The sequence below is a fragment of the Castor canadensis genome, chromosome 13 (genome assembly GCF_047511655.1).
Source record: "Castor canadensis chromosome 13, mCasCan1.hap1v2, whole genome shotgun sequence".
NCBI classification, from domain to species: Eukaryota; Metazoa; Chordata; class Mammalia; order Rodentia; family Castoridae; genus Castor; species Castor canadensis.
This window is the reverse complement of record NC_133398.1, coordinates 124,928,061-124,955,337: the sequence shown is the minus strand read 5'-3', so window position 1 is coordinate 124,955,337 and position 27,277 is coordinate 124,928,061. Positions and strand designations below refer to the sequence as shown.

Sequence of the window (27,277 nt, the reverse complement as noted above, 5' to 3'; positions counted from 1 at the left end):
GCTCACACCTGTAATGCTAGCTACTTGGGAGGCTGAGATCAGGAGGATAGCAGTTTGAGGCCAGTCCTAGGGAAATAGTTCATGAGACCCCCATCTCCAAAATAACCAGAGCAAAATGGACTGGAGATGTGGCTCAAGCAGTAAAGCGGCTGCTTTGCAAGTGCGAAGCCCTGAGTTCAAACCCTAGTCCCACCAAAAAAAGAAAAAAAGGAAAATGAAAAAAGAAAATTGCCTGTGTACTGAGCACATTCAGACTTTTTTTGTCATTATTTCCTAAACAATACAGTGTATTGTATTTCCATGGCATTTATATCATATTAAATATTGTAAGTAATGCAGAGATAAAGTAGATGGAGCGCGTGTGCAGGTTGTACGCAAATAACTTTGCCATGTCCTGCAAGGGGCCTGTGCACCTGAGACCTTTCTTCTCTGTAGGGTGCTGATCCCCCAAGAATACTGGATGACTGCACAGCGGGGACTCAGAAGGCCTCAGAGAAGGCAGGGTGCGACTTCTCATGTATGTGCCTGCCATGCATGCATGCATGGAGTGTGTTTCACAGCCCAAGGTGCACACTGGCTTTGTGCCCAGAGGTGGAAGAAAGAAGACCCTTTCTTCCTTCCTCCTTCCTCCTTCCCCTCCTTCCATCTCTCCCTCCTTCCTCCCTCCTTTCTCTCCCTCCTTCCCTTTTCTTTCCCCTCCTTCCCTTCCTTTCTTTCCTCTCCCTCCTTCCTTTCTCCCCTCTCCCCTTCCTTCTCTTCTTCCTCTCTCTCTCCCTCCTTTCTTTGTTCTCTTCCTTTCCGCCTCCCTCCCTCCTCCATTTCCTCCCTTTCCTCCGTCCTTCCCTCCTCTCCCTTCCTTCCCTCCCTCCCTCTCTTCCCTTCTTCCTTCCCCTCCCTTCTTCCTTCCCCTCCCTTCCTTCCACTTTGAAAGTCCTATCTTAATTGCGGTTGCCTTATGATTTCAAGCCATTAGGGACCATTAGCAAACGAAGTTGGAGATTTCAATCATGAAGTGCAAACCTCGTTTCATTTATTAATTGCTTCTAATTACCAAGGAACATTTTAGCCAATTAGCTTTGGAATTTAAGTGTAATCAGAAGGAGAATTTAGAGATTTGCTAATTGTCTTCCCCCATCCCCCCCAGCTGATCGCCTTTTGCACGAACACTCAGTACACGGGACATGGTGGTGGGCGGGGAGCAAAGCCTGTACAGACAGCAGTCAGCCACACCTGGCAAGGAACACGTCAAATACACAAGGGGAAATGAGGGTCATAGGAGTAAGAGCATCAGACGAGCGTGCAGAGATCCAGGTCTTGAGTCTGACTCCATCCATGGCTGCAGGCTTCTCCAGGTTCCAAGGTGGCAAGAGTTGCTCCCAGCTTTAACTTCCCCCGGCTCACGATGACCTTCCAAGGTGCCATGCAAGGTGGGAGCTGTGAGGAAGAGCAAACGCATCCCTTGGACAAGGGTGCACGGCACTGTCACAATTCACGGGCCTCCATGTGCTCTGCAATCCATGAACTCTGGAAGAAGGTCTTGGCACAACTGCACTTTTTCATGTTGTTCGATGGCCTCTCTTGGCTTGTGTGATGCTTTGGTTTTTTTGCACAATGTTGGCCATCTCATCTGGTCCTCTCCGATGGATGGAGAGTTGCTCTCACTCTCAGTCCACAGCTGACAGCCTCCTGCTCTTCTCCATTCCTGCCCCGTCTTGCTTTTCCTCTGGCTCCAAGGGAGCTCTCAACACCAGTCCATCTACCACGGGCTGTGATTACAAGGTGATTCTTTTGGCCTCTCGACTTGGGCTCGCTGCTACAATCCTCATTATTAGATAGAACTTGCTCAGCAATCCCTCTTCTATTTACAAGATGTTTTTCCCTTTATGAAAACAAAGTAGGTTACTATCCAACCCCACCCCCTCCACGATAACACAGGCTGTGTTGGTGATAGTGGCAGGTCCTATGAACAAATCGCTTTCTTCTGAACTTGTTTGTGACTTATTGTTTGCCTTGTTGGTACCTTATGTCACACTCCTCTACCCCTCAACCCCAAGTCCTGCAAAGAGGAGGCCCGTGAATTGAGATAACACTCTCTAGGAAAATGGAGCAGATAAGGGATTCATTCAGATGCACCTTCCAGGAGACGCTGCTTCCTGCTGAGGTCTGGCTCACCCTCAGGGCAGGTAACACCTCTATACTGCTGGTTCTCTCTACAGCTTCTCAGCTGCAGGCTTTTGGGAATTCCTATAAACAAGGCATGCAGGTCTTACAGGAGAGCCATGCTGTGTCCTGGTCAAGTGTAACTGGGGTCATCTCTACAACTCACACTTTCTTTTTTGTAACACAGCCATAGGTCCTGCTGTTGTGAGTTCCTCCATGTTCCCAACAGGTCAGAATAAAGACCTTCTCGAGGTCGTTACAGTGGCAGTTGTAATTTCCCTGCAGGAAATGTGCAGAGACATGTGTCCAGTACACCCTCCGTCATGACAATGTGATTACACAGATTCATGTTTGAGGCATGTTCTCTTCATACAGGCGGCCCGAATTAAAAGCAATTAAAACTTGGCAAACATTCTTTGTAGATGATTAATGAACCCATCTCCACTTCTCCTTTTGGGAGGTCAGCTACCAGCTAGCCAAAACCCAAACACCTGTCTTTACATCTACGTAAGACCGCTGCGTGCCTGGAATTTTGAGAGGCACACCAAGCTGTGACATGCTTGTGTCAAGAAAGGAAAACGAGACCTAAGTCCTGAGGAAACATGGCCGATGCTGGGGCATAAATAAATCTGATTGAAAACTCCTAGGTCAACACAGTGAAAAACCATTAGCTTATTTAGCTATGCAACTGAACGGTAAGAAAGCTTGCGATTCCAGTGAGCTGTTCAGATTCAGGGAGCGCATGGCTCCCTATGACTTGGCTGTAACGAGTTAGCCTCGTGAATGAAATTCACCTCTCAAGTTCTGATGGAGATCACATGACTGCATCGGGACCTAGGAAGACAAGGTTGTTAAGACTAAAATCTCGTTTTAACAATCTATTAATTTTTTTCCAGGTAGAGTAGGCACTAAGGACGCTGTATTACCTGAACACCTAATTTCTCAGTTGGACTTTAATGTATTCCCGCAAACACCTCCAAAGAGGGCTGTGAGTAGAAAGCCGTCCCCTGGCAACCTTCGTTGTGTCTATCTGAGGGCACTTGTCACCTTAGGATGGGAGCTCTCCAGACTTATAGGGTGGGGGACTGAGCCAGCTGGAACTCAGTGTGAGATGCACAAGATGGCTACTTCCACCCTCAGCCAGCTGACTCTGTTGAGCCACTGTGGTCCAGACCGCATGACAATTGTCAGAAGAGGGGCACTCACTGTCTCTAATTTCTGGAGGTCACAGGCTTCAAGCAAGTCGCCCCAGTCAGTCTGGTCTGGTCTGGTCTGGTGTGGCTCTCCCCCACCTCCGGCCTGTTAGGTCAGGAGCCCAATCTTTCTGCTCAGGTCCTGCATGACAGCTGTGGCACAGCAGAAGCAAGGGACCTCCTGTCTCCCCACACGACCAGACACAAATGCAAAGTTCACAGGTCTCACTCTTTCCCACAGAGGAACATGTGTTTTTGTGGAAAGACCACACAGACGAGTCAGGATCTCTGTTGTTTGCAGAATCTGGCCTGACTTGGCTGTGCAGCCTGAGTCAAATTAGAGAACCATGGCCACATTCGGCTGGAAGGAATTTAGGGATCACCCGTGCTGGTGCATCAAAACCACCAGGACGGCTCGTTAAAGCAGACTCCTGGGCCTCGTTCCCGGACACTCTGATTTAGTAGGGCCAGGGCGGCATTGGGTTTCGGCTTTTCCAGCAAGCTTCCAAGTACGCTGATTCATGGACCACACTTGACTCGTGTTGCCTATTCCACCCCAAGATGGGCTGTCAAGCTGCTTCTCTCTCGAAGGCCAGAGATAAACATTTCAGGGTCTGCAGGCCACATCAGCGTCTGTTGTAAATGACACGATTCTGTCATTCTAGTGTGAAAGCTGCCATGGACAGCACGTACAGAGATGGACGTGGCTGGCTTTGGCCGAATCAGTGTAAAAACAGAAAGCAGCTGAGCCCTCCTGCAGGCTGTCAGCGATCTGGGTCTAGGGCCCTTGCTGCCGGTGTACCACGGAGAGACTGCTGATCAAAATGTTCTAATGCTATCAATAAGCCCTCGAAAATTGTTCATATCACTAGCTATCATGTGTTCCCCCTCCCCCACTACTTGGGATTTGAACTCAGGGCCTTACGCTTGCTAGGCAGGCGCTCTACCACTTGAGCCACTCCACCAGTGCTCAGGTGCTGTACGAGAAAAGGAAGGGATGAGAAGGGACCATTTGGAAGGGCAATTCAGGAACTTCCTTGGTATCCATAATAAAAACCTTCCAGAGACACAGACATAACCAACAAGTTATATTATTTTTATTCATGTTAGAATTTCTATCAGTGTTTGAACATTAATTATTTAGAGAGTTTGTACATTCTCACCTTCCGAGGTTTAAAATGAGAACCACACTAGGTCACAAATGGTAACTAATAAACGCCTCGCCATGGCATGGACGGCCACTCACTCTCCTTAACACTGTTAAAACATTTTCTTTCCCTTGCTGTGAATTTACAATGAAAAGTACCCCCACTCGTGTCTCAGCAAAGTTCCACACTATGGATTCAGCACATATAAATTCTTTAAAAATATACTTCTGTCAAAAGACTTGGTGACTACTATGTACACTACAAAAATAAATTTTCATATAAATAAATTATATGGCATACTTTTATCTTTGTAATTGAAATGACACAAACTCATTCCCACCCAAAGTGGCAGAGGAGAACCAGATCGAATATTTATTTCCTTTAAACTCCTTACACTAAAACCTACCATGAGTCTTTAATGGAAATGTTATATACTCTGAACTATTTAACATTAGTAAGCACTCTATACAAATAAAAATTCTGTTCAAAAGTAAAACATAGCTGTAATAGTGTTTCCAATAGAAATAAAATCCCTGCAGGTTTTGGTTACAAACTGGCATGATGAATACTGTAGGAAAAGATTCTTATGATACAAAATTATAAATATCAGCAAAGACCTTTTCTTTTGTTTTTAAAAAATTAAAACATCCAAATGAATGAAAAGGACATACAAAATAAAACTATGAGAGAGAGAGAGAGAGAGAGAGAGAGAGAGAGGAGTGAGAAGAGAAGAGGAGAGGAGAGAGAAACTGATTCTAGTTTCCTGCCAGCCCCGAGTCCTTGCTTGGCCATTGGGACAGTTCTGGGCTGTCCAGGCTCTCACATGCCACACCAGCTAGGCTCAGGAAAGGAGTGAGGGACACACCAAGAGCCACAGGGCAGCCAGCTTCAGAATTCTCTCTCCCCCCTCAGCTCGGGAGTCAGATTCTCTGAGCAGAGCTAGTGTCAGGTGTCAGGTAGGAAGTGTGGCTGGCAGGCACCATGACAGTAGCAGTGGTGTGGCCAGAGCCCCTGGCATACGAACACACAGACATCTGGCAGCCACAAGTGGCTTCTGATTTGTGCCTTACAATTTTATAGTGAGTTTTAGGGTCTGAGGTCACAATACTGCCAGTATGGGGGCCTGTCCCACAGAGGACAGAGAGGGTAGCAGTCACCATTGGGGTGCTCCTCGTGGTAGTGAGGACAGGTAGTGAAGAGATCTGCCTCCGTGTGCATTGTTCTGTGGAGTGTGTGCCTGCATCTTCCTGCTCCTCAAAAAATGCCACACGGAAAACACACTGATAATGAAGGGAGGGAGCCTGCGATTTGACTTGTGTAGAAGTGTGCATGTCCTACCGAACTTCTGACGCTGTCACCATCTTGGAAGCTTGTTATTACATTGTAAAGATGCAGACAGACCCAGGAAGCTTCAACCAGCTGTCCCTCTTAGGAAGAGAGGGAGTTTACATCGTAGGGACTGAAAATGCCACCTCTTAGGCCCTGAATGAACACATTTTTCTGTGTTAGGCCCAGGGGACAGGAGGCTGTGTGTGCGTGTGTGTGTGTGTGTGTGTGTGTGCGTGCACGCTGTCAGTCAAGGGGGACACAGCACCACATTACTTTTCTAGAGTACACACTCACGGCCCAGCTAGGCACGGCTCCTAACTCTTCATCCCCAATGAGGACTGCTGTCTCACACCCTGACGTTCTAACATCCCCCATGATGACCAGGCAAAGGAACTCGCTTCCTCTGAAGCACAAGTGGGCCGTCTGGAGGGCAACCAATGACCTTGAGAGACTCCACGGCCACAAAGCAAGCCTGGCTGCACCTGAGCCATTTCCAGAGAACAAGGTATATGTTTAGGGCTAGCCCCCGACACTAGCACAAAGCCATAAAAATAGATAGCCTGACTCTTCTAGCCTGATTGGGTCAGAACCCATGCTAAGGGTTACAGAGATAGAGAGTGAAAAGAAGTAAAGACAAAAAAAAAAAAAAATCACAGTACAGTACATTGGAAAATCACATACGTGTTCTCACACACACACACACACACACACAAACACAGTCAAACAGGAGAACTGCATAAACTAGTCCTAGAGAAGCCACCAGGAGAGACATGTTCTCCCTTCATATCTGCTCACTAAACACTTAGCACGCATGGCGTGTTCGAAAGGTAACAGTCACATTTCACACTACCACAGGGTCCGTGATATGCAAATTTAAAATATTTTAAACAAAAACCTTTACAAAATAGTCCTATTACATAAGCAATATTTGCATAGAATTATACAGGTAAATTATACAATATTTAAGCAGCAACAAAACACGCTGAAAATTTAGGACGAAATTAAGCTTGGTTGTGGTACAGGGACCAATGTACAGATGGGGGGGTGGCCCCGGGGCCTCCCCACTCTGGGGCAGGAGCGGGGAAATCCCAGACCACACTACTCTACACCACTCCCTCCTATGTTACATATGTTTACACCTCTTAAATATTTGTAGAAGTATTTAACAAAATAATACAATTGGTTACAGTAACACTGAACCGCTCTTGGGGCGCACACCCTTCCGTTACTCTATGCAGTTCTTTCTCTTCAAGCGGTTCTGGAAAGAGGTGGGGGCGGGGGGGGGAGGGGGGGTTTCCAATCTTTGGCCTCTTTGCTTCAGATTTTAATCACCCTTTAAAAGAAAACCATAAAGTTAAGTCATTTTATGATCACTCATGGACCCATGCCTTTAGCACGCACACACTGACAGTCCCCGAGGTGGGATGGGTTTGTTGGCTGAGATGACTTTTGGAGTTTAAGATGGGTGGCATTCAGTACTTCCTCCTTACGATGCAATTCACCTGCAGATCTGTCACATTTGGCACTGCAGTAAGCACTGGCAAGCCGACAGCAAGGTCAAGCTGTTAGGGACCTGGCTTAGTTGCACTAATAATAACAATCTCCAAAAGGATGATGGGGGAGGGGAAGAAACCCAGCTTGGGACTGAAGTGGCACCCCAAGAGTGACCAAGTGTGGAGACATTAACATCAGTCTTGCCCTGGGGACAAAAGCTTGCTTGGAGTCCAGTTTGGGAGGTGCCAATGCCCGGTGACCTCTGGAAGGCACAGCCCGGGCACCCCAAGGAGCTTCTCTTTCTGCACCCTCCAGTCCCCAGGGCCACAGGACGGCCACACACACCTCAGTTGGAGCTGTGTCCTCAGGGCCTCTCTTCACACTCCACGTCCTGCAGCTCTATGACTTCCACCTTGGAGTCCCTCCGCTCACACCGGACATGAAAAGGCACGTGGGGGTCCTCGAACAGCCCGTGCTCAGTCTCAGGGTAGCTCTGATAGCCTGGGCTGAGTCCCCCTCGGGGGTTCCGCGTGGGCCCGGGCGGGGGGTGGACAGCGACAGTCACGGAAGCGGAAGCCGTCACAGTGGTGATGGGCTGGCAGTAGCTGGGCATGGAGCTGCCCGTGGCCGTGGAGCTCCGAGGGTTGTGAGGGTGGGTCCCACGGGGGCCCGAGCGGTCCCGAGGGCTGGGGCCACACTGCCCTTCGCCAGAAACCTCAAAAGCGTCTCTGCGCGGTCTGTAGGGGGGTGGCCGCAGGCCCTCTCTGGGAGTGTCCCTGCAGAGCTGATGGCCTTGCCGTCTGGGGGGCAGGGACCCTGAGTCCAGGATGGGCTGCTGTCGCGGGATGGAAGGTACGTGATGCCTCGAGTCAGGATGGACCACCTGCACAGGGGGAGGACAGGTCAACACAGGCAGGCAGGGTGCTCCTGCCTCCTCCCCAACTCCCACCCCCACTGCTTGGCGCCGATGGGGACCCTCCACCCACAAAAGAAAAAGCGCCCTTTAATAAGCGCCAGGACTTGGCACAGGGACACTGTATCTGGAGCCTGTTTCCAGGCTCACCCCGGCACAGCTGGCTGGAGGCAGATGGCCTCTGCCCATAAATGCAGGGCTGCGGCCTGACAGCGTCCTGGCCACCTCCCTCCCGGGATCGTGGCCCCACCCTGCTCCATCAGGCCAGAGGCTGGGCTCCTCTCCTTAAGCGTCTGGCCCTGGCTGGCTGTCTGTCTATACCTACACTGTCAAGCATGGCATCTGTGAGAGACCGGTGGCTACTGAAGACTAAGTGAAAGAAAAGTCACAATCCACCAGCCATGTTTCAAGTGGCACACGGCCAGTGGCTGCTGGACTGGAGGGCAGAGTCAGCAGCGTCTACCGCCACAGGGAAGTTCCATCGGGCAGCGCTGCTCTGTCCGATTGCTAGGAATCTGGTTTCTGGGTCTCTCTCCACAAAGCACGGAGCAGCACAGTGGCCACATCAATCAGAAAGACCGTGACCAACTTCAAAGTCGTGCAGCTTGTACCTATTTTTAGGCTCCTGCTGAACAAAACCAGATTCACACTGCAGCTCAGCAGGCCTCGTCACGGGGGGCGAGAGGAGGACAATTTAGGTTATTTGGTCGGCCTCCCTCTCTTTCACAGAAGGGTTGATCGTCCCGGGACTGGAATACCCATTTCCTGGAGGGATGGCAGGGGGCCTCAGTGGAGCAACATGGGCCTCGGACCCTCCCTTGCCTTTTCTATGCTGAGCTCCTGGCCTGAGGGGGAGGGAAGAGGGAAGGGGAGGGGGCTGAGACCATCTTGGGGGGGGGGGTGCCACGGGGTGGAGGAAGGGGCTCCCAGGCTCCTTGTGGCCTTCTGGAGTGACTGAAAGAAAGAAGAGAGCTCCATGCTCTCTCTAGGAACCAGAATGAGAGCTGGAGCCACTAGAGCTATGGCACACAGTCTAAGACAATAGTTCAAAATAACTTTGTACCAACTAAAAGCAACAGAGGGGAGAAGAGGACAAAAAGCCACCTCTTGTGGCAATAAAATGTTCATTAAATTTTTCAAAGTTATTCCTAGATGACACATAGCTATCAGAACCAAACAAACAAACAAACAAACAAAAAAAAAAAAAAGGAAGAAAGGGCAAAGAATGCTTTACCTCTGGCCCAAAATATATGCTACTGCCTCTCTTCTATATTTTACTTAGTTATTTAATCAATTCACTCTTTCATTGATAACCTTCAAACCCAGGGCTCTGCCTATTGAAGGCAAGCATTCTGCTCCTGAGTGACATCCCCAACCCGTAAGGCCACAGCGTTCACCCCATGAGATGGAACCACTGGAAGAAAACTTTCATATGATTCAGATAGAATCAAACACTGGCTTCTTCCCAAGACTGATCTGGCATGGGTGTTCCACTTACAGTGGAACGGGCGAAGACAGGGTCCTCTGTGGCTTCCACGATCACTTGGTGGGCAGGGCCCCCTGCGGCCTGCTGGGCCTCGTAGTGCCGGAGCTCCTCGCTGATGCCCGACACTGTCGTCTGAGAACTGTACTCCGAGTCAGAGGAATCTGACCCATTGTTCATGTGACCGGGAGGCACGGCAAACCGAACGATGCTTGGGGGCGGCTCAGGGGAAGGGGTGGGCAGCCGGTTCAGGCCATTGGCTGGAGACACCTATTCAAGAAGATTCCAGATTCAAAGTGTTACTGTTCTTTTACCTGTTGGCCAATCTCAAAAGTGCAAAGCAGAGTATTATTCAGGGGTCCCTGTGTCCTGTGTCAGGACACTCATACTACACTGTGCTGCCTTCCCTCCTCTCTGCCATCTGTAGTCCTTCAGCTGGAGCAAAATACTTGCCCTTTGCCCTTTTACCCAGGACAGATGAGATGTGCACTCTTTACTTCTGTGAAGGACAAATATTCTCTAGACTCAGGTTGCAGAAAAACAAAACCTCCAGTCCTATACCCCTCAAAGCTACCAAACAGAAGAGGAAAAAAAGTCATCCTTATTAGAAGCTTACTGAAACAGTACATGGTCAGCCAATGTGGAAATACCTAGGTATCTAAATTGAAGAGTAGGAAAAACAGCACTCAGGTGGCTGTGGATTGGACATTACACCCAGTGTAATTACTGACCTCAGGATATGGTCCAAAGAAAGATAAAAGCACAGGAAGCAAGACGAGTCCATTGAGAACACCCAGGATGGTTAGGATTGCCAGGACAGCAAAGAAATACCTTGAGGATAAAAGGGAAACGGGAGTCTTCAGTGAGACAAAAGAAAATCACACCACCTTGCAAGTATCCAAATACTGCTGTAAATTAACACCAATACAATCAAGAAATCCACCCCGCCCCCACTGGAAAGGCAGGTACAAATGTACAGTTCGAATGTAGCACAGGGTTTGCTTTTTTGGTGTTTCTCCATTTTTTTTTTTTAACCTTATGACTTTGAGCACTACATCCCACAACCCAAGTGTTAGTTCATGAAGGGAAGGAAAAAAAAAAAAAAAAAAGAAAATTAGTTTGTTAATTTGCTGAAATCTCATGGCATGTATCGTTATTTATGAATGTGTTACACAAACACAAAAACATGGAATGCGGGCTGAATGGCTGAGCAAACAAAGCAGAACTACAATGATGAGGGGCCCTGACCGTGAAAACCCAGCAGAAGCAAACAAATGAAGTGAAGGGTGCAGAATTTAAACAATTTGGCCCAGGAGGAAAAGCGGCCCACTTCTGCAGGCAGCTAATCCACTGGGAAAGGCATCTGAGCCTCTTATGGCAGAATCTCTAATTAAGCCTCCAGCGTATCAGGTAAGGCTTTCATGAATCACAACTTTCCGCCGAGAACTTTGCAGAGTTCCAGTTTTACCAAATAGCTCCAATTGCAACCTTTTTAGCACACAGGAACCAGCTTTCTGCAGAGAAAATGCTGCCATTCTGTGGGAGCGGAGTATTGTGCTGATCGAGGGCACTCCACAATGGCCGGCCTGCTCTGCGGGCCAGTCTTTTGTTGGGACAATTTAGCATTTCTGAATACTCTTGTTTTGCGTCAGCCAGCTCAAACATAAAAGCTGCAGCACCCTGGCAGAAGAGGAAGCGAACAAGAAGTCCTACTTTCCCACCATCGCCGGCTAAGGTCTGCGATCCTTCAGGAATGCCAAGGTAAACCTGTCAGCCAGACACAGCCTCGGGCGGACACTCCACACACAGCTGGAGGGCTTGCACTCCACGCAAGGATGCATTTCTGGAACTAATGATTTCTGGGGCTCTGATGGCAGTGGGCTGGGGGGGGAGAGGGGCTGACGGGATGTTCTGGAAGGAGGGAGAGCAAGATACCCTATCTGCTAACGATCTGTTAGATTGTAAAGTACAGCAGGCACCCAGTGCTGCCATGTCTGTATCGGTTTGGACCTCAGATGAAAGGAGAGAGAATCCCTATAAAAACAGGGATACCGCACAGCTATTGTAAACACCAGGAACCTCTGAGCTGCGTTAGTGAAAAACAAAGCAGCCCACATATCTCTCTAATGTAAACTGCTGGAAGTTTCGGTGGAGGCACAGATCCGCGCTAGGCCTTAAGACATTTGCATCTCATCCATCTGACTGCAGCATAAGCAGACGGCTTCGTATACACAACGTCTGCTCATTTATCCGACACTGCTTTTCAAAAACGGGAAGCTCTGCTAAGTGCCTGAAACGGGATTCCTGATAGCTCTGGGTGGGAGCAAGCTTCAGGCAGGAGAGAACTGGGAGCCCACCCTCCAGGCCTCCAGCTGGGTGCTGGCTCCCTCAGCACCCCCTCCACCCGAGCAAGGCTGACCTACCAGATGCCAGCACACCCTGCGGCTCCTCCCCCACCCATGAGCCACACAGAAGGGTCTGCGGTTATGCGGAACGGTACTTGTGAGGTTGCCATTGTGCTTTTACGCCACAAAGGGGGCACTAATGTAGGGTAAGAGGCAAGTCAAAGTGAAGTCAACCGCTCTAAACGAACCAAGTCAGAACCTTTATCTCAGGTAGGCCAAACACCTCACTGGTGTCCACGCAAACATGACTTCCCTAATTGGCCTGTCACCTTATCAACAGGTGGTGTGTGTGGGCTCACATGGCACCTTCTGCAAATGCAGAGACTGCCCTCCTCCAATCCCCAACTGCCTTAGATGAGTCAGAAGTGCTGGCCTACACTGCAGTCATTACCCGTCCCTAAACCCACAGAGAGCAAAGGACTGTCCAATGGACTGTGCTACAGCCCGGTCAACGGACTCTTCTTTCCCTTTTTGTGGTACTGGCGATTGAACCCAGGGCCTCACGAACACTCAGCCCATGTTACACCACTATATTGCATCCCTAGCCCAACTCATCTTTTGTCTGCAATAAACAAACTTTGGCTATAACTTCTAGTTAAAAATCTTCTATTTGAAAACGAGTTCTCTTTCTCTCTCTCTCTCTCTCTCTCTCACACACACACACACACACACACACACAAACACACACGAGAAATCTTCCCAGATTGAAGCACCCCCATCTCACTCTGGGTTCTGCCTTATCAGGGCTCTAAGCCCGTGCTCTGTCACCTATGGATAATTCTTTACGAATTGTTACGGCCGAGAGAGAAGCTACACCTCCCAAAGCTATGAAGGCCATTCAGAACGTGCTTTCCAATACTTTCCAGAAGGAAAACTCACTTTCCTTTTACACTTCACAAATTCAGTCTTAGATAGATCATCCAGAAAACAGTCTGCCTCGAGGTGCTCGAGTAGCCAAGCGAGGCTAGGATTCTCAAACTTTGACACCAAGGTCAAATATGAAATCTGGGTACATTATGTTCACTTCTTAGCAGAATAAAATCGTGATGGCCACTTTTAAGTGCTTGGAATTTCCCCTCCCACAGGTTTGAAGGAGATGAAGTAAAAGCCGGTGAGGTCAATGAATGGGAACACAGCCATCTCTCTTTGTGGACTCTTCTGTTTAGGTACTGGGTGGTTAACTGAGACGTCTGTCTGGGATACTGAGTAATGACTGCCCCTTCACCTTAGGTCTTAGACAATCACGACTGTGAAACAGCTCTTAGCATAAAGGAAAGTCGAGTCCCAGTGCAGAGATGCTGTCATGTACCAGACACAGGAGGACATAAGCAACAATGATGACCGAAGACTTCTCTCTCTTATGCACTCGCTTACCTGACAATGAAATCAAACTCAGACCCTGCAAGCATCAGTACTCCGAGCAGAGTGGACACAGCGCCGTCCAGAACAGGTGCAAACATGTGCTCCAGGGCAAGCACCGCCCTGCAGTTCTTGTCGCCAATGGCCGTCAGGAAGGCCTGTGCAATGACAAGAGTTAGACAACGATCAGGGTTCTGGCTGCCTGTGGTAGGTGCTCAGCTTTGCCTGGACGCTGGGCGTTGCTGTCACCTGTCTCTCTTCAATGTACTTCTCATCTTACTATTTACTCCCGGAATGTTCAGTCAATCAGGGTGGCAAGACCTAGACTTACAGTGTTCTGTAACAGTGCTGTGACACTGGGTCACATTTGGTGTGGATGCAAACCCTGAAATGACCCAAACTATGTCAAAATGTACAGAAAGGTTTCTTTCTTTCCCTGCTACTTGCCCTGAAGTAGCTCAGGCCACACACACACAGGAGACTCCAGATGAGAAAGCCACAGTATTCTAGCTTATGTTTTCAAGATCTTGAGTCACCTTGGTCTCACACCATTGGGTGCTCGGTATCTATTTCCTCAGGACTCCACTGAGGTGAGAATTTCAGTTACTTACGCAAGTGAATGTGGCTGTGGTTATACCTGAGAACCCCAGAGGTTATCACGAGAAAACCTGGGACCTAAGTACATAGGGATAACCCAGTGTCCTTTGCTCCTGACGCAAAGGCAAGGCCAAGAAGGGAACTTGGCGTGGAAGTTCTGGTCTATCAGGCAGCTGGGGAGAGTGAGACCTTAGCAGGAAGGGGTCATTAATAACTTCAACAAAACGTTCCTTCGCAAACACCAATGTTTACAGTCTTGAAGTTGCACAGTAGCAGTCTTGAGAGACTGCAGGAGGCACAGGGAGAAACCCAAGTACAGACGTGTCCTAACCAAATGCTGACCCCAATGGCAATGCTACTTGACTGCGAAGGCAACGCTAAAAGTCACCTGGTCTTCGTCCAGCGCTAGGTTTTCCAGATGGGCATCCAAAAAATCAGATTTTACTCAGTCAGTACCCATTTCTGGAGTGCCTACTAGTAACCCCAGGGACTCAGGCTCTCAGCACACCTGCAGACAGAGCGGGACCTGCACCTTGTCACGAAGCTTTCTAAGAATTCTCTGATAAAATAGACAGTGGGCTTATCTCTCGGATTCAAGTTTCCTCCCGAAGTTTAATTTCCTCCAACAGAACAGTCACAGGGCAAGAGAGGGAAAACCCCTGTGTTCTCTCACTTCCTGTTACCATGAATGCAGAGGCTGGGAGATCCACAGAGCTGGGTGCTGAGCACCTGCGCCCTCGCTCACAGGCTCGAGGATGTGTTTCTGTGGCTGCCAGCTCACCTCACCCTCAATCCCCAACAAGCCTGGGAGGATGGCCGTGTTTTAATTTCACTTCATTACTGCTTTTACACTTGTCTGTCTGAGTGCCCACACACATAGTATGTCCTGGGGACAAAGGTGACAACTTCGGTGAACATCAAATGAGCAGAATCCTTCCCAGACGACACTACCTAGACGTGAGATAGCTTTCGCCTTCCATGTCTCTGTTCTTGGGGACAGGAATCCAGAAACATTTCAGCCCTCCTAAGGAACTCCTGTGCTCTGGGGTCCTGTCACTGTGATGCAGGGGGAAGATGAAAAGGTTCCCACTTGCTACTAATAAAACCAGAGGAACTATAGCTTAGTATCTCCTCCTACCAAAGCCACGTGGACAGTAAATTCCACTCCAATGCCCACGGACGCGATGAGGATGACCACAGGTACAGCACTCAGCTTGATTCCAATGAGGCCCATCATACCGAAGAGCTCAACCGTCATCAACGCCAGGACCATCACCTTGAAGAAGGCACACAGTGGTCAGTGCTGGGCACATCACACAGTAGACACTGCACTGCAAACATTGCAGGGTGCTAAGGAACAAATGTGGCCTCATTACAGAGCAAGAACACAGAGATACCTGTCACCCAAATCCTGACTGACTGACTTGCTGTAACTTTGGACAACTGTCCTTACTTCCTCCTCGGAAGGGGAACTTTGGGATGACCAATTTGTAAGGCTGGAGGGGCATGCATGATGGTGCAGCTTAGTGTGCTCTGCAGCTGCTTTTCATACGCTTATCCTAGAAAGCAGAATAGAATATTCCATTGGAGCCATCCAGGGAGACACAGGGACAATGCATTACCTTGAGGACAAATTTTATATATGGCCATTTCTCTTATCTGTGGGTTCTGTAGCCACAGATTTAACCAACTGTGAAAAAACCCTGTATCTGTGCTGAGTATGTACAGACTTTTTCATTGTTACTGCTTAAGCAATCCATTATAGCACTGTTTTGGGTATTATAAGCAATTTAGAGGTGGTTGAAAGTACAAGAGGATGTGTGCAGGTTGGATGAAAATACGATGACATTTTATACACAAAGGATTTAACACCCATGGATTTTTGTATCCATGGGGTCCTAGAGCCAATACGCAGGACAGTTTTAGTTTAAAATAAGGCCTTTCCTTCTGTTCTGATTTTAAGCATCAAAAACCATCCTTCAACTCATAACTGAGCTGAAATGTTAAGAGTCTCTGACAGCCTCTCCCTCCATCCTCAAGAGAACTGAGAGAACAGGACAGGGTGAACAATTTTTTTTTTTTTTATTAAAGTACTGGAGCCTGGACTCAGAACCCACGCCTTGAGCCACTCCACCAGCCCTTTTTTGTGAAGGGTTTTTTCAAGATAGGGCCTCATGAACTATCTGCCTAGGCTGGCTTTGAACCACGATCCTCCTGATCTCTGCCTCCCAAATAGCTAGGATTACAGGTGTGAGCCACCAGCGCCTGGCTGAATGATATTCTTGCAGGTAAAAGGAGCTGTGCCTTTGCTGGACTGCCAATAAGATCAGTGAAGATGGTTGGGAAGCAGGCTAAGGGGAGGGCAATCCAGCCAGCTGCTCAGTGTCAGGTTACAGAGCCACTGTGCTTTGAAGAGCTAGAGAGCAACTGGGGAAAAGAAAGCAGACTCTAATGTCCAAGGAGCAAGCTCCATCTTCCTTGTAGAAAGAAAATCTGAGAGGTAGACTTTGGAGTTTCTTGAAAAGTCCAAAGAGAGAAAATACAGGTGCAAAGTGGATTCCAAGAGTAGGAGAAAATGGTCCTTCCTCCTCGGGGGCGGGGCAAGGAGAAGTGGTGGAGGTCCGGGGAGAATAAGGAAAGATGGACCATGTCCATGCTTAAGTGCTGTGAAAATGTCTGCAGACTAAACATTTACCTTTAATGTACCTGCGGCTGCCCAGACTATAGCACACATACAAAACCTGGTCTGTTTTTATAAATCTTGCACTCACTTTTAAAGGCTGCACCAGGGTTTGTAGAATTTCAACCCTGCCATGATTTTATTAGAATGCATATAACTCACTTCAAATCTGAGAGTAATTTGGAGAAAGGAACCCCAATAGAGATGATCAAGTAGCAGTTTATCATTTTCCCTAGGAGTTAAAAAAACACACTCCAAACACAAATGCACCTTGCTAAAGTCATTTGTCCCCATACACCTCTGTCCTAACTTCTCTATGTAGGCCTTTGGGTCAAATACACAGAAGAATCTTCCATGAATTACTGGGCCTGAGCTGAGGTCACAAAATGATACTTTAGAATCAGAAAAAAAAAAAATAGTTTTGCTGTATGCATTTTTATGTAACAAATGCTCAGAGCCAGTGACTCAAGTGGTAAGATGCCTGCCTAGCAAGCAGGAGGACCTGAGTTCCAAACCCAAGTACTGCCATAAAAAAACAGTAACAACAAACAAAACAAACCTACAAAAGCTTCCCACCTTGCACATGCATATTTTAAAGCTGTAGCAGAGAGGACAGGAGACTGCAGCCATGACAGGTTCTCCCGTCACTGTGAACCTCACTACCTCGAGTAGAATAAATACGGTTTGGGTGATGCAAGCTATACCCTCCTCCAAAAGCCCCAGACATAAACAAAACTTCCCGGCTGCAGAAAGAGCTATGCTGAAAGGAATCTGACTTCCACAAAGACCCTTAGAAACAAACTCACAATGATCCCGGCCGTCCAGGGGTTCAGCAGGAAGACAGCGCACACGAGGAACGTGCAGGTCAGCACCACACTGATGGCCAGGAGCAGCCAGTGGCGCAGGCTGATGTACTGCTCCCAGAAGAGGAAGGGGTAGCCGTTGGGGTAGCTGGCCAGCCCCAGGCTTGTGTAGTTATCACAGATGGTCCTTACTGTTTCAATCGCTTCCACAAAGTCTGAGGTGTCTCGCAGGCCATTGAGGTAGAAAGGGAACTGAGCATACTCGATGGGCTCTGCTGCTGGAACTGGACAGAGGGGGCCGAGGATACCAGGTGAGGACAGGGCCCATGGCGAAATGCCTCCTGCCATGGTAACGTTCATACGTGGTTTAGGAATTTGTAAATGGCGATTGACCTTCGAGTTTTGGGGGGAGGGGGTAGGGGAGGGGAAGGAGTCCACGGTCAATTTTTTTTTTTTTTAACCTCTGATTAACCTTCCAGAAGTGATCACTATTTGTGAGAAGTCTAAACACTCCAGGACTTAAATATGGGGAATACTTTTTGTTCTACTGACACGAGTGGAAATTCTCTGGTGTCCTCGATTGCTGATAAAAGCCAAGTAATTCCAGAGCCAGGCTGTGCTGGGAAAAGCACTTTCTTATCCCTTTGGAGTGATCTGTCCAACTTAAACCTTCCTTCTTCTTCCTAATGCAATGCTAAGTCTTCCACAACAGGGGATGAAATCCTTACACAACAAGCTTTCACTTACTGCCGTTGTGTGTTCCAGACCCTTTGGGGTCATTCAGTTGACTTGCTAAACATGATTTGCCCTATTATAATCTCAACTATAAATTTTCATTAAGACAAGCCTTGGCTGCTTGCCACAAGGCTCTGGGGTACAAACCGCTGGCTGCCCAGCCATGTTTGCAGAGGGACCCGTCTTCTTTCTCACGTCTTCCCTTGGCCCAGGACCCAAAGCAATACGTGGCTACTAATATCTTGAACATAAATGCAAATTAAATCCACACAGAACCACCTTTCAAACTGTAGGCTGGGAGACGAAGAGGAAGAGGACTGTTGTATACAGATTTTCCTGTTCCAGTTTAAACAGCTTTGACAAAGTGCAGGTGCTTGGTGGCTTATACGAATGATCCAACGTGCCAAAAATCCCTTCAACACCAGAGTTGACAAAGTTAAGATAAACATATAATCCCCAGCGATAAAACTCTGCCATAGTAAAACAACACTCAACCTGGAGGCGTCCCTGACTTTCACACGGAACAGCTGGCACTCAAGAGAAATGCCTGATGACCGTCTTAGAGGGAACGCTACAAAAGGAAATTGGTCTTATTTCTCAACGAGATAGAGTGTGGGCTGTATTCCATTACACATCCTCATCTGTCTCCCGGAGTTTTAAACTAAAAGAAATGGATTGTTCTATTTACACTTTTGAACCCTGGGTAGTGTCAACGGACCAGGCTGTGGCTGAGCTCTTGAGCAGCCAGGCGAGGCGCCTCAGGGAAGCTCCCACCCAGTCCCTTCCCCTTGGCATGGAGTGCTACTTACTTCTGAGCCTCGTCTCGGGCATGTAATCGGCTTTGTCGTGGACCCACTCAGGTCGGTGTGGCCGGATGTTAGCCTGGGAGGCAGCATAAGCAACAGGGTCGTTGCTGACCCAAGCCGTCAGGTAGACGTAGAAAGCACTGGGGTTAATGATACCATCTGCGTCCACCAGACGCTGCTTGGTCAACTGCAGAGACAGGAAGAACAGGGGTCCTTCAGAAGCGGTGTTTGGATGCAATCTAAAGCCCTATCTGTATCAACACACTCCTGGCCTGGAGAGCTTTGTACCTGTCTCTCCGACAGCATGCCCACAGCTCCAAAGTGCCGCCAGGACACCTCCGACTCCGTTCACAAAGTCACTGCCTGCAGGACGCAGTCGCCAGGGTGTTTGTAACGCACACACAGCTCTGCAGATGGCTCAGGAACTGGCTGAGCCAATTAAATCTGAATGCTAAAAGCCTGTCTGCAGCCAAGGCAGGGAACGAGCAATCTGGAGAAACATATTTATGGGGGAAGGGGGGAAAACCTGGCAAGAGTCCCCATACACGTCTGGGTGCAGTTAACCTCTGTTGTTAACACTGAAGGAAATGCCACCCAGTAAATGGAGGAGCGCTATAAAAATAAAACAACATCTGTATAAATTTTGCTCACACTAGTCTCTTATGACCTTGTGTATTCAAAAAATGCCCTTCACCAGAAAGTGGAAGAGATGAATGCAGGGCCATGGCCCTTCCTGGTAATCTGATGTCTGAGAGGTGCTCAGACTCAGTAAAGCTGGAAGGATCCGTGCCTGTATGGCAGAGTACGCTCCCTCTACAGTAGGTCTTGGGCGCTTTCCTTAGGTCAAAGACACTGTGAGATTGAGTGGATGTACGTGAGATATGTTGAAAAAGATTTTTTTCCTGTTTACTTTAGATTCGGGCTTCCTTCCAACATGTTCAAACTTTTTTAACAAAATGAAAAACACCAGTGACAGTAGTTCATAGAGAAAGAGTGAACGAGGAAAGAGAGGAAGAGGGAGAGAGCTAGACTTCATGGATCTGGATTCAATTAATCCACAGGGTGCGTAACAAGCGTAAGGCTTCAAACTGTCTCTGGAATTGCATCGTGCAGCTCACCGCCCCTGTGCGTTCTGCACAGGTACCAGAGACGGGATCTGGCGATCTGTCCCAGCCACACTTGCTCCATAGGATCCTGGGACTCTAACTCCATCCCATGCTAGCTCGCTGACCGTATCCCTACTATGGGCTCTCCCCTGCCCACACTCTCGTCAAATGTGACAGCCCAATGCACGCTACTATAAAGCACCGAGTTTCACACTCAGTAATAACTCTGAACAATGTACTTTGTAAATCTGTCACCTTCAATGCCAGCAGAAAAGGAGGAGACAATAAACAGAGCTGCTAAGAAGATCATAGCGTGACATTTTCAGCCTGAAGGTAAAGCTACAAAAAAGCAGAGGAGAGGCTGTGTGCCAGCCACCTGAAACCCACAGAACCCGAAATGCCCCTGAGGCATCAGAAGGGAGGGACAGGCAGGAAGAAGTGTCACAATAATGCACCTGCAGTTGGGGGGACATGATTACCAAACAGAAACAGCTCTCATTCCTTGCAGGAGTGAGAACAATGGTGTGTCCACTTGGGCACCAAGGATATGCACTGTGGTTTACTCATGACAGTCACCCGACAGGACCTGGTGTCTGCTCCTGGGGCCAGGGTGACCCAAAGGAATCAAGTGACAAATCCTCCCATCACTCTAGTAACCTCTACATTCACCCAACCCAGATTCTGTTCAAATGACTGCTACCCAATAAATCCATCTGTCCAAGCCTGAAGGATACAACCGAGACCACTGTGGTCTTGAGCATCAGAACCAGAAAGGGTGACCGTACTCAGCACTTAACATGTGGAAAAGCCTGCAGAGTCTCCACCATGCTTGTTGGCCATTGTACCAGAGGCTAACAAAGGTCCCCACCTGACAGAGGGGTCATGGGGCTTCCTGGCTGGCCTGAAGTCAAATGATTAGCTGGTGGGATGAGATGATCAGAGCCAAGAGAGTCCTCCTGCCGTCTCCTAGAGCCTCAGGTCCTCAAAGTGCACAGGCTAGGATCACAGGCAGTCCAGCCTTCCTCCACAGGTCAGCTGGCCCATGCTCTGCTGCCCCACACCCCAACAGCCTCCCCTGGAGGTTCTGAACACACCGCAAGAGTACCTGGCTGATGTCGATGGGTTTATCACGGCTGCCGGTTTGCACCAGGAGCTTGTAAGCAAGGACACCATCATCTGATCCATTCTTGTAACTATTTGGCATGATTTTCCCAGCTTCCCAGTCACTGTCAAAGGCATCCTGAAGTCCTAGAAAAGGCGAAAGTGTGGAACACATTACAGCTCTTAACTAGAGTGACCTTGGCCCTGGTGGCGTATGCTGAGGACAGGGAGCAGGACAGGGGACTAAGTCTACTTTCCCTGGATTGCTCACGAATGAACTTCAGGTGGCTTATTAACCACTGATCACAAGGGTAGGAATCAGACCTACAGAGTTTCCTCTTTAACAAGAGGAAGCAAGAAAGGAGAGGGAGACACACACCAGCCTCATTCACTGCTTCAGGCCACCAAGGGTGGCAGTTCCACTCAGAGGGGCAAAAACACATTCAGGCTCCCAATTTCCAACAGCCACTCAGCTGCTTCTGGAGCCCAGGGTGAGCCAACACGATTCTGTCAATTCGGTCCATCTGGTCCACTTGTGGAGCAAATAGAAGCTGCGGGATCCGCTCCCAGGTTGGGTAAAGATCACAGCCAACACCTATTCACTCTCTTCCTCTCCCTCCAAGTTGGGGTGTGCTGGGGAGCCTCCCCCTCCCCCAGCGTGGGGAAATACCTCACAGGGTAAATTTGGATCTGATTGAGCACAGGAAGCCACAAGCCAATACAAGAAGGCTCTGTGAGAATACATGACAAACCACAAGCTGGGGGAGGGGGAGGAAAGAGCGCTCTGGGCGTGGGGGGATGGGGGAGCCCACCAGCCCACCACACACAGCTGTGCATGGCCGCTGTAATCAAAACCATCATTGCAGACCTGATGGTTTGGCTACAGCTGTAAAGAGAAAACAGGGCCCTGGTGACCCGGCCTTAGGGTCTGAGCGCTGGCTGGCTTGCACACTCTCTCTGACACCCACCCCCCACCCCCTGGTCACCTCCCAAGTAGATCTCTCAGACCCCAGCAGTGCAGGAAAGCCCTGCCTGGCACAGGCAGGATATGTGTGGGGTTGGAGATGGCTGGTAAGAGGGAAAGGGTTTACTTTAGTTCAGGACATGCCTTGGGTGATTTCAAAGACCAAACCCAACAACCACAACAAAAAACAGGTTAGCACTTGGGGTTTGCAGAGGGGAAGGTGGTGGAGCGCTGTCCTTTTCCTCTTTCTCTCTTTAAAAGTCAATCGTCAATCCTTCCAACAGGGCTGTGTGCCCCTGTTTTCACACGAGTGATCTGGGAACAAGGGCGGTGGGCTCTGTGGTGAGGAGGGTCCTGTTATGAGGTGGGTGTGGAGCAGGCAGGCGGGAGAGACCACCGGGATGGCCTGGTTTCCAACCCTCCACGGCATGCACACGAGCAGTACCGAACAGATGTTATTTTATGACCTAAAGCCTTTCCCCTCCTGTTTTTGGGAAATAATAAACAGGAGAGGAATAACTGCTTCCCCCCACCTCCAAAAAAAACCCCAAACGAGGCCTGCCCTGTTTTCTAAGCCATGAGAGAAGTTTTATCATCTGGAATTTACATGGCACTCTTAACATTCTCCCTGTTGATCTGTTGATCCCAAGAGCAAGCAGTTCACACTTGGTGGGCACCGAGTTATTTTAGGCATTTCACACCCAGTACCCTTGTTCAGTGCTAACCAACACCTCATGAGATAGCCCCAGAAGATTTACTGTTCCTAGCTTATAGAAAAGGAAACTGAGATTTGGAGAGTGAAGTACTTGGTGAAGCCACCCGGAAGGTAAATGTTGGAACTACGCTTTGAGGCCAGGCAGCCCCAAGCCAGAGTCTGCCCCAAACGCAATGTGGTGCCCACAATGACTGGATGAATGCAGGAACTGCGTTAGCAGAGGTAACTGGTACCAACAACAGCTGATGGCAAACAGAGGTCCCCAAAATCACAGCGAATCTTTAAGAATATATTTGCACACAAAGACTTCTGAGATGCCACACCGCTCAACTCACTTCCACACCACTGGTCCCAGAGGTGCCACTCACTCTACTGGGAATTCAGAGACACAAGACACAGTCACAGAATGGCTCAGTCTTTTCATAAATAGTTTAATATTCTCTAATCATCAAAAAGCTCAAGTAACAGTGGGCTGGGCTCAGTATATGCGTAATACCTGAACTTGGACCAAAAACAAGACACGAGATTTGCTCCACTGTCCCTTGGCCAACAGTTCCTATTCCAACAAATGCACATGGTAGAAAAGAAACTTGCAGCAAGCCCTAAAATTTTAGCTACAACTTCTCAATATAAACGTTTAATACTGGAAGTTATTTTCTAGTGTAAAAGGTCCAGGCTAAAGGACCTGTCCAAATCTAATGGGACTCTAAAGTAAAAGTACTGATGATATACATACCATTTGCATTATTCAGTGTGAATTAAGAACAAATGCCCTTTCTACATGACACACAGTATGGCTTTTATCTCTCACTTCACCTCATTTGCATGTATGTTTATGAGACATATTTCCATATTAACCATTATTTATTTTTTAGAAGTATGTTGAGAAAGACCACTGGGATGACATGGTTTAAATGGAAATTCCACAAAAACAAAAACAGAACAGTGACGCTCCTATCACTTAAAAACCACTCACAAGTGTCTGGAACGGTGGGTGATCAAGGATAATTGCTTTCTTTATAAAACGTCCAAAGACCAAATCAATCATTTGAAGCCTGAAAAATGACTAAGCGGCCAAGAGCCCTGGTGTCTGTGGACAGTTCTCGGCTGAGTCCCAGGCTGGTGTCCCAGGCTGGCTGTTGGCATGCATGGGTCTAACTGGTCTAGCTGGATGCTAGGGTTGTCCCCAAATCGTCTGAGAACACTGCCTCTCTGCGTTTGCTTACAGACAAGGTCTCTTGCCCCTTCCCAACCTTGGCCTAACAGCCATTCTGAAATGTCCAAAGCACAATCTATGACCACCCTCTCTGCTCAGCCCCTGGCGGCATACAGCACATCTTTGTCATGGTCAAGGGTGGGTGGGTGAGGAGGGGCTGCAACAGCAGGGAACCTCACAACCGTCTGGTTCTCTTTGAACTCACTACCCCGAAGCCAATGTTGTCACAACTAAATGGAAAAACAAAACACCAAAAAAACCCCAAGACTTAGAACAATTTAAGGTAGCCTTCTGAGCACGTTAGAAAGTACTCATAACCATGTCAGGTTGCCCTCTTCGCCGCCCTCAGACGGAAGTCAATCCTGCTGCACACGCACGAACAAAACGTTACGGAACCAATGTCAGCCAAACTCAAGTTGTTTACCCCTCGGGCAAGCCCACGGGAAAAGTGACTGTCAAATCTTTACACGCAGTGTATTGACTGAAGACCAAAATGGCACTGAAATCTGTGTTTAAACAAGCCTAATTAAGTGGGAATTAAGAGAACCATTTGGATAATCGAAGCCAAAAAATGTTGGGGCCATAATTATTTGGGCACTCCAGTGCAAGCATTTTTGCTTGAATTGTGTAGATAATTATCCTGATTCTCTACTTCAATCTTCCTGTGTCAACACAGAATAAATGAACAGATGTTCTCAGAATCACTGAGTGCATTTATATTCAGTCCATTAGCAGTCAGGAGCAAAGTTAGACAACTTTTCCCGCCAGTTGGGGGACTGCAGATAGAGAAAACTCTGTACCTTCTGCCCCATTTTGCTGTGAACTCGGAACTGCTCTATAAGGGAAGTCTATTAAAAATGTTTAAGATGGTCAAAACATGGAATCTTGAAGTATATCCCCACCCAACCCCAAATCTCCTGGTGAAGTAGGCCACCATTTGGCAGAACCAGTCCAGAAAAGCCATCAACACTTTGCTTTCACTTGGTAACCAAACCAAGCCACCATCCAAAAGGAAAAGAGCAACAGAAGCAATCAACCCCTCCCCCAACATCACCATCAATCACTGTCATTTTCTAACATAACCCCTTCCCTTTCCCTATTGTGTGCTCACAAATTCTTCCAGAGCTCCCAAGTCACTTGCTTGGATTAGCTGCCTGGTTTTATAGGTAAAAACCAAGACCCGGAAGGTCTATGCAAGAATTTTAAGCAACACTTAGAAGTCAATGGAACGTGTACGTGTTGCATTATGACCTAACAATCTGATAAAGTGAAGAAGGGGACCACAGGAAGTGAACACACACAAGCAAACGGAAACATGTACAAAGAGTGATGCTTCGTGGCGCCATCTTACCTTGGAGCCAGTCTCTGAAGTAATGTAGCCACATCTTGGGAAGCTGTTTGTTTTCTTCCAACATGACGTACTTGACGTTACTGAAACTCTTGTGAAGGTCATACAGCAAGTGCTGGATGTTGGGGTAGTCTGCCTTCTGGGTGACAATGTACATATTGTAGAAAGAAAAGTACTTGAACTGTGCTGCAATGAAGTCATACTCTCTGGTTTCCCGGGGGACAATGTCTGTAAGGTCCAGCCCGTCTCTCACTCGGGTGGTCCCATAAAGGCTGACCCCCAGCAAACCCAGGAAGAGGAGGATCACCACCACCTGTAACAGAGCAAGAAGCATGAGGTCAGATCCCCAGGGATCTCACAGACGCCCCTGACAGACATCAGCTTAGCTCCTTCCTTCTTTCACTGGCACAGATTTTACATGGAGAGGTCATTCTCCCAGAGGGAGAATAAATACAAAACCATAATCATCACGGTTCTTTTTTTTTTCAATAACCTCAGGGAGAATGAAAGTGACCCAAATTCACAGACATATTTGCTACGAGGCCCCGAACTGTGCATAGATTGACTTTTGGAAATCTGAAGTATGGCACAGTTCCCAACTATATTCCATATATTTACTTATTTGGCTATATGCTCGCTAGGCAGGTGGTCTACTTGGGCCATCTTGCCTTCTTTTGCTTTTTTTTTTTCCAGATCGGGTATCACTTTACGCCCAGGCCAGCTTGGATATCATCCTCCTATTTGTGCTTCCTGACACTGCACCCAGCTAAGACATTGGTTAGGATGGGGCCTCATTTACTTCCACCAGCCCCACATTGGCCTCGAACCACAATCCTCCCAATCTCAGCCTCCCAAGTAGCTAGGATTACAGGCTTGAGCCACTGTACCCGGCTCACAGTTACTTTTTAACAGAGCAAAAAGTAGGCAGAAGGAATGGGATGAATTTCAAAAGAGGCAGTTCTGTTATTTTCCCAAAGACAAGGGGGTCTGGTGTTGGGCCAGGTTACCTTGGCTTTTGGTTTTAAGAGGAAAGGAGCATAGTGTCTCTCTGCAAAGGATGAGAGTGTCCACTTGGTGCAGGGAGGCTCGAGGCAGTGGAGGCTGGAGTCCGAGAACTGGGAGAGCAGGTCCCTGGTGGAACTGGTGCTCTCGGGGCTCTGGCAGCTGAGGGTGTCCTGGGTGACGGTGACAGGCTGCACAGAGATTTCGGAGCGTGGCTCGGCCGTGGTGTAGTACACGTGCGTGTGAGGGTCGTACTCTGTGCGGAGCTGGACGGTGGACTGCATGGTGATGTGCGTTTCGTGGGCAAAGCTGTGGCTGCTGTAGGGGGGTGGGGGGCTGTAGCGGGCGGCACTGTGAGGCCCCGAGTAGGCCTGAGGCTCAACCTGAATCACTCTGCTGACACAGGGGCTGAAAGACGAAGTACACTGCCATGTTTGGCTGCCAATGGGAAAACCCAGCTTTCACGGACTCTGCAAACATCCTGACTGATCTGGACGTGGACGTGACTGAGTTCAAGGGCGTCAAACAGGTGCTTGATGCTAATTTTGCTTTCGGTGACCAGGAGCCCCTTCAAAACATCAGCTCCCCAAAGACAAGACTAAAACAAAACACGAATACCCCACTGCTACACCTGGGCTCTTCCTAGACATCCTTGGTCTGCTCTAATTGAGAGAGTGACAAAACACCCCCAGCAATCCTCAAGACTGGGCTGTGATAGAA

At 48.5% G+C, this 27,277-nt stretch overlaps 1 protein-coding gene across 1 annotated transcript in view; it reads right to left on the bottom strand.

The window, feature by feature from the left end:
- Positions 1–7,115: 7,115 nt before the first annotated feature.
- Positions 7,116–27,277, bottom strand: part of Ptch1 (patched 1) — a 52,221-nt gene continuing 32,059 nt past the window's right edge. The window contains exons 14-23 of the mRNA XM_074052569.1: positions 26,563–26,965; positions 25,559–25,868; positions 21,317–21,459; positions 19,109–19,292; positions 17,568–17,848; positions 15,220–15,357; positions 13,500–13,642; positions 10,452–10,551; positions 9,736–9,990; positions 7,116–8,207 (exon numbers count right to left, since the gene is read on the bottom strand). Of these exons, the coding sequence (XP_073908670.1) occupies positions 7,689–8,207; positions 9,736–9,990; positions 10,452–10,551; positions 13,500–13,642; positions 15,220–15,357; positions 17,568–17,848; positions 19,109–19,292; positions 21,317–21,459; positions 25,559–25,868; positions 26,563–26,965 (2,476 nt within the window). The 3' untranslated portion in view covers positions 7,116–7,688. The remainder of the gene's footprint in view (positions 8,208–9,735; positions 9,991–10,451; positions 10,552–13,499; positions 13,643–15,219; positions 15,358–17,567; positions 17,849–19,108; positions 19,293–21,316; positions 21,460–25,558; positions 25,869–26,562; positions 26,966–27,277) is intronic.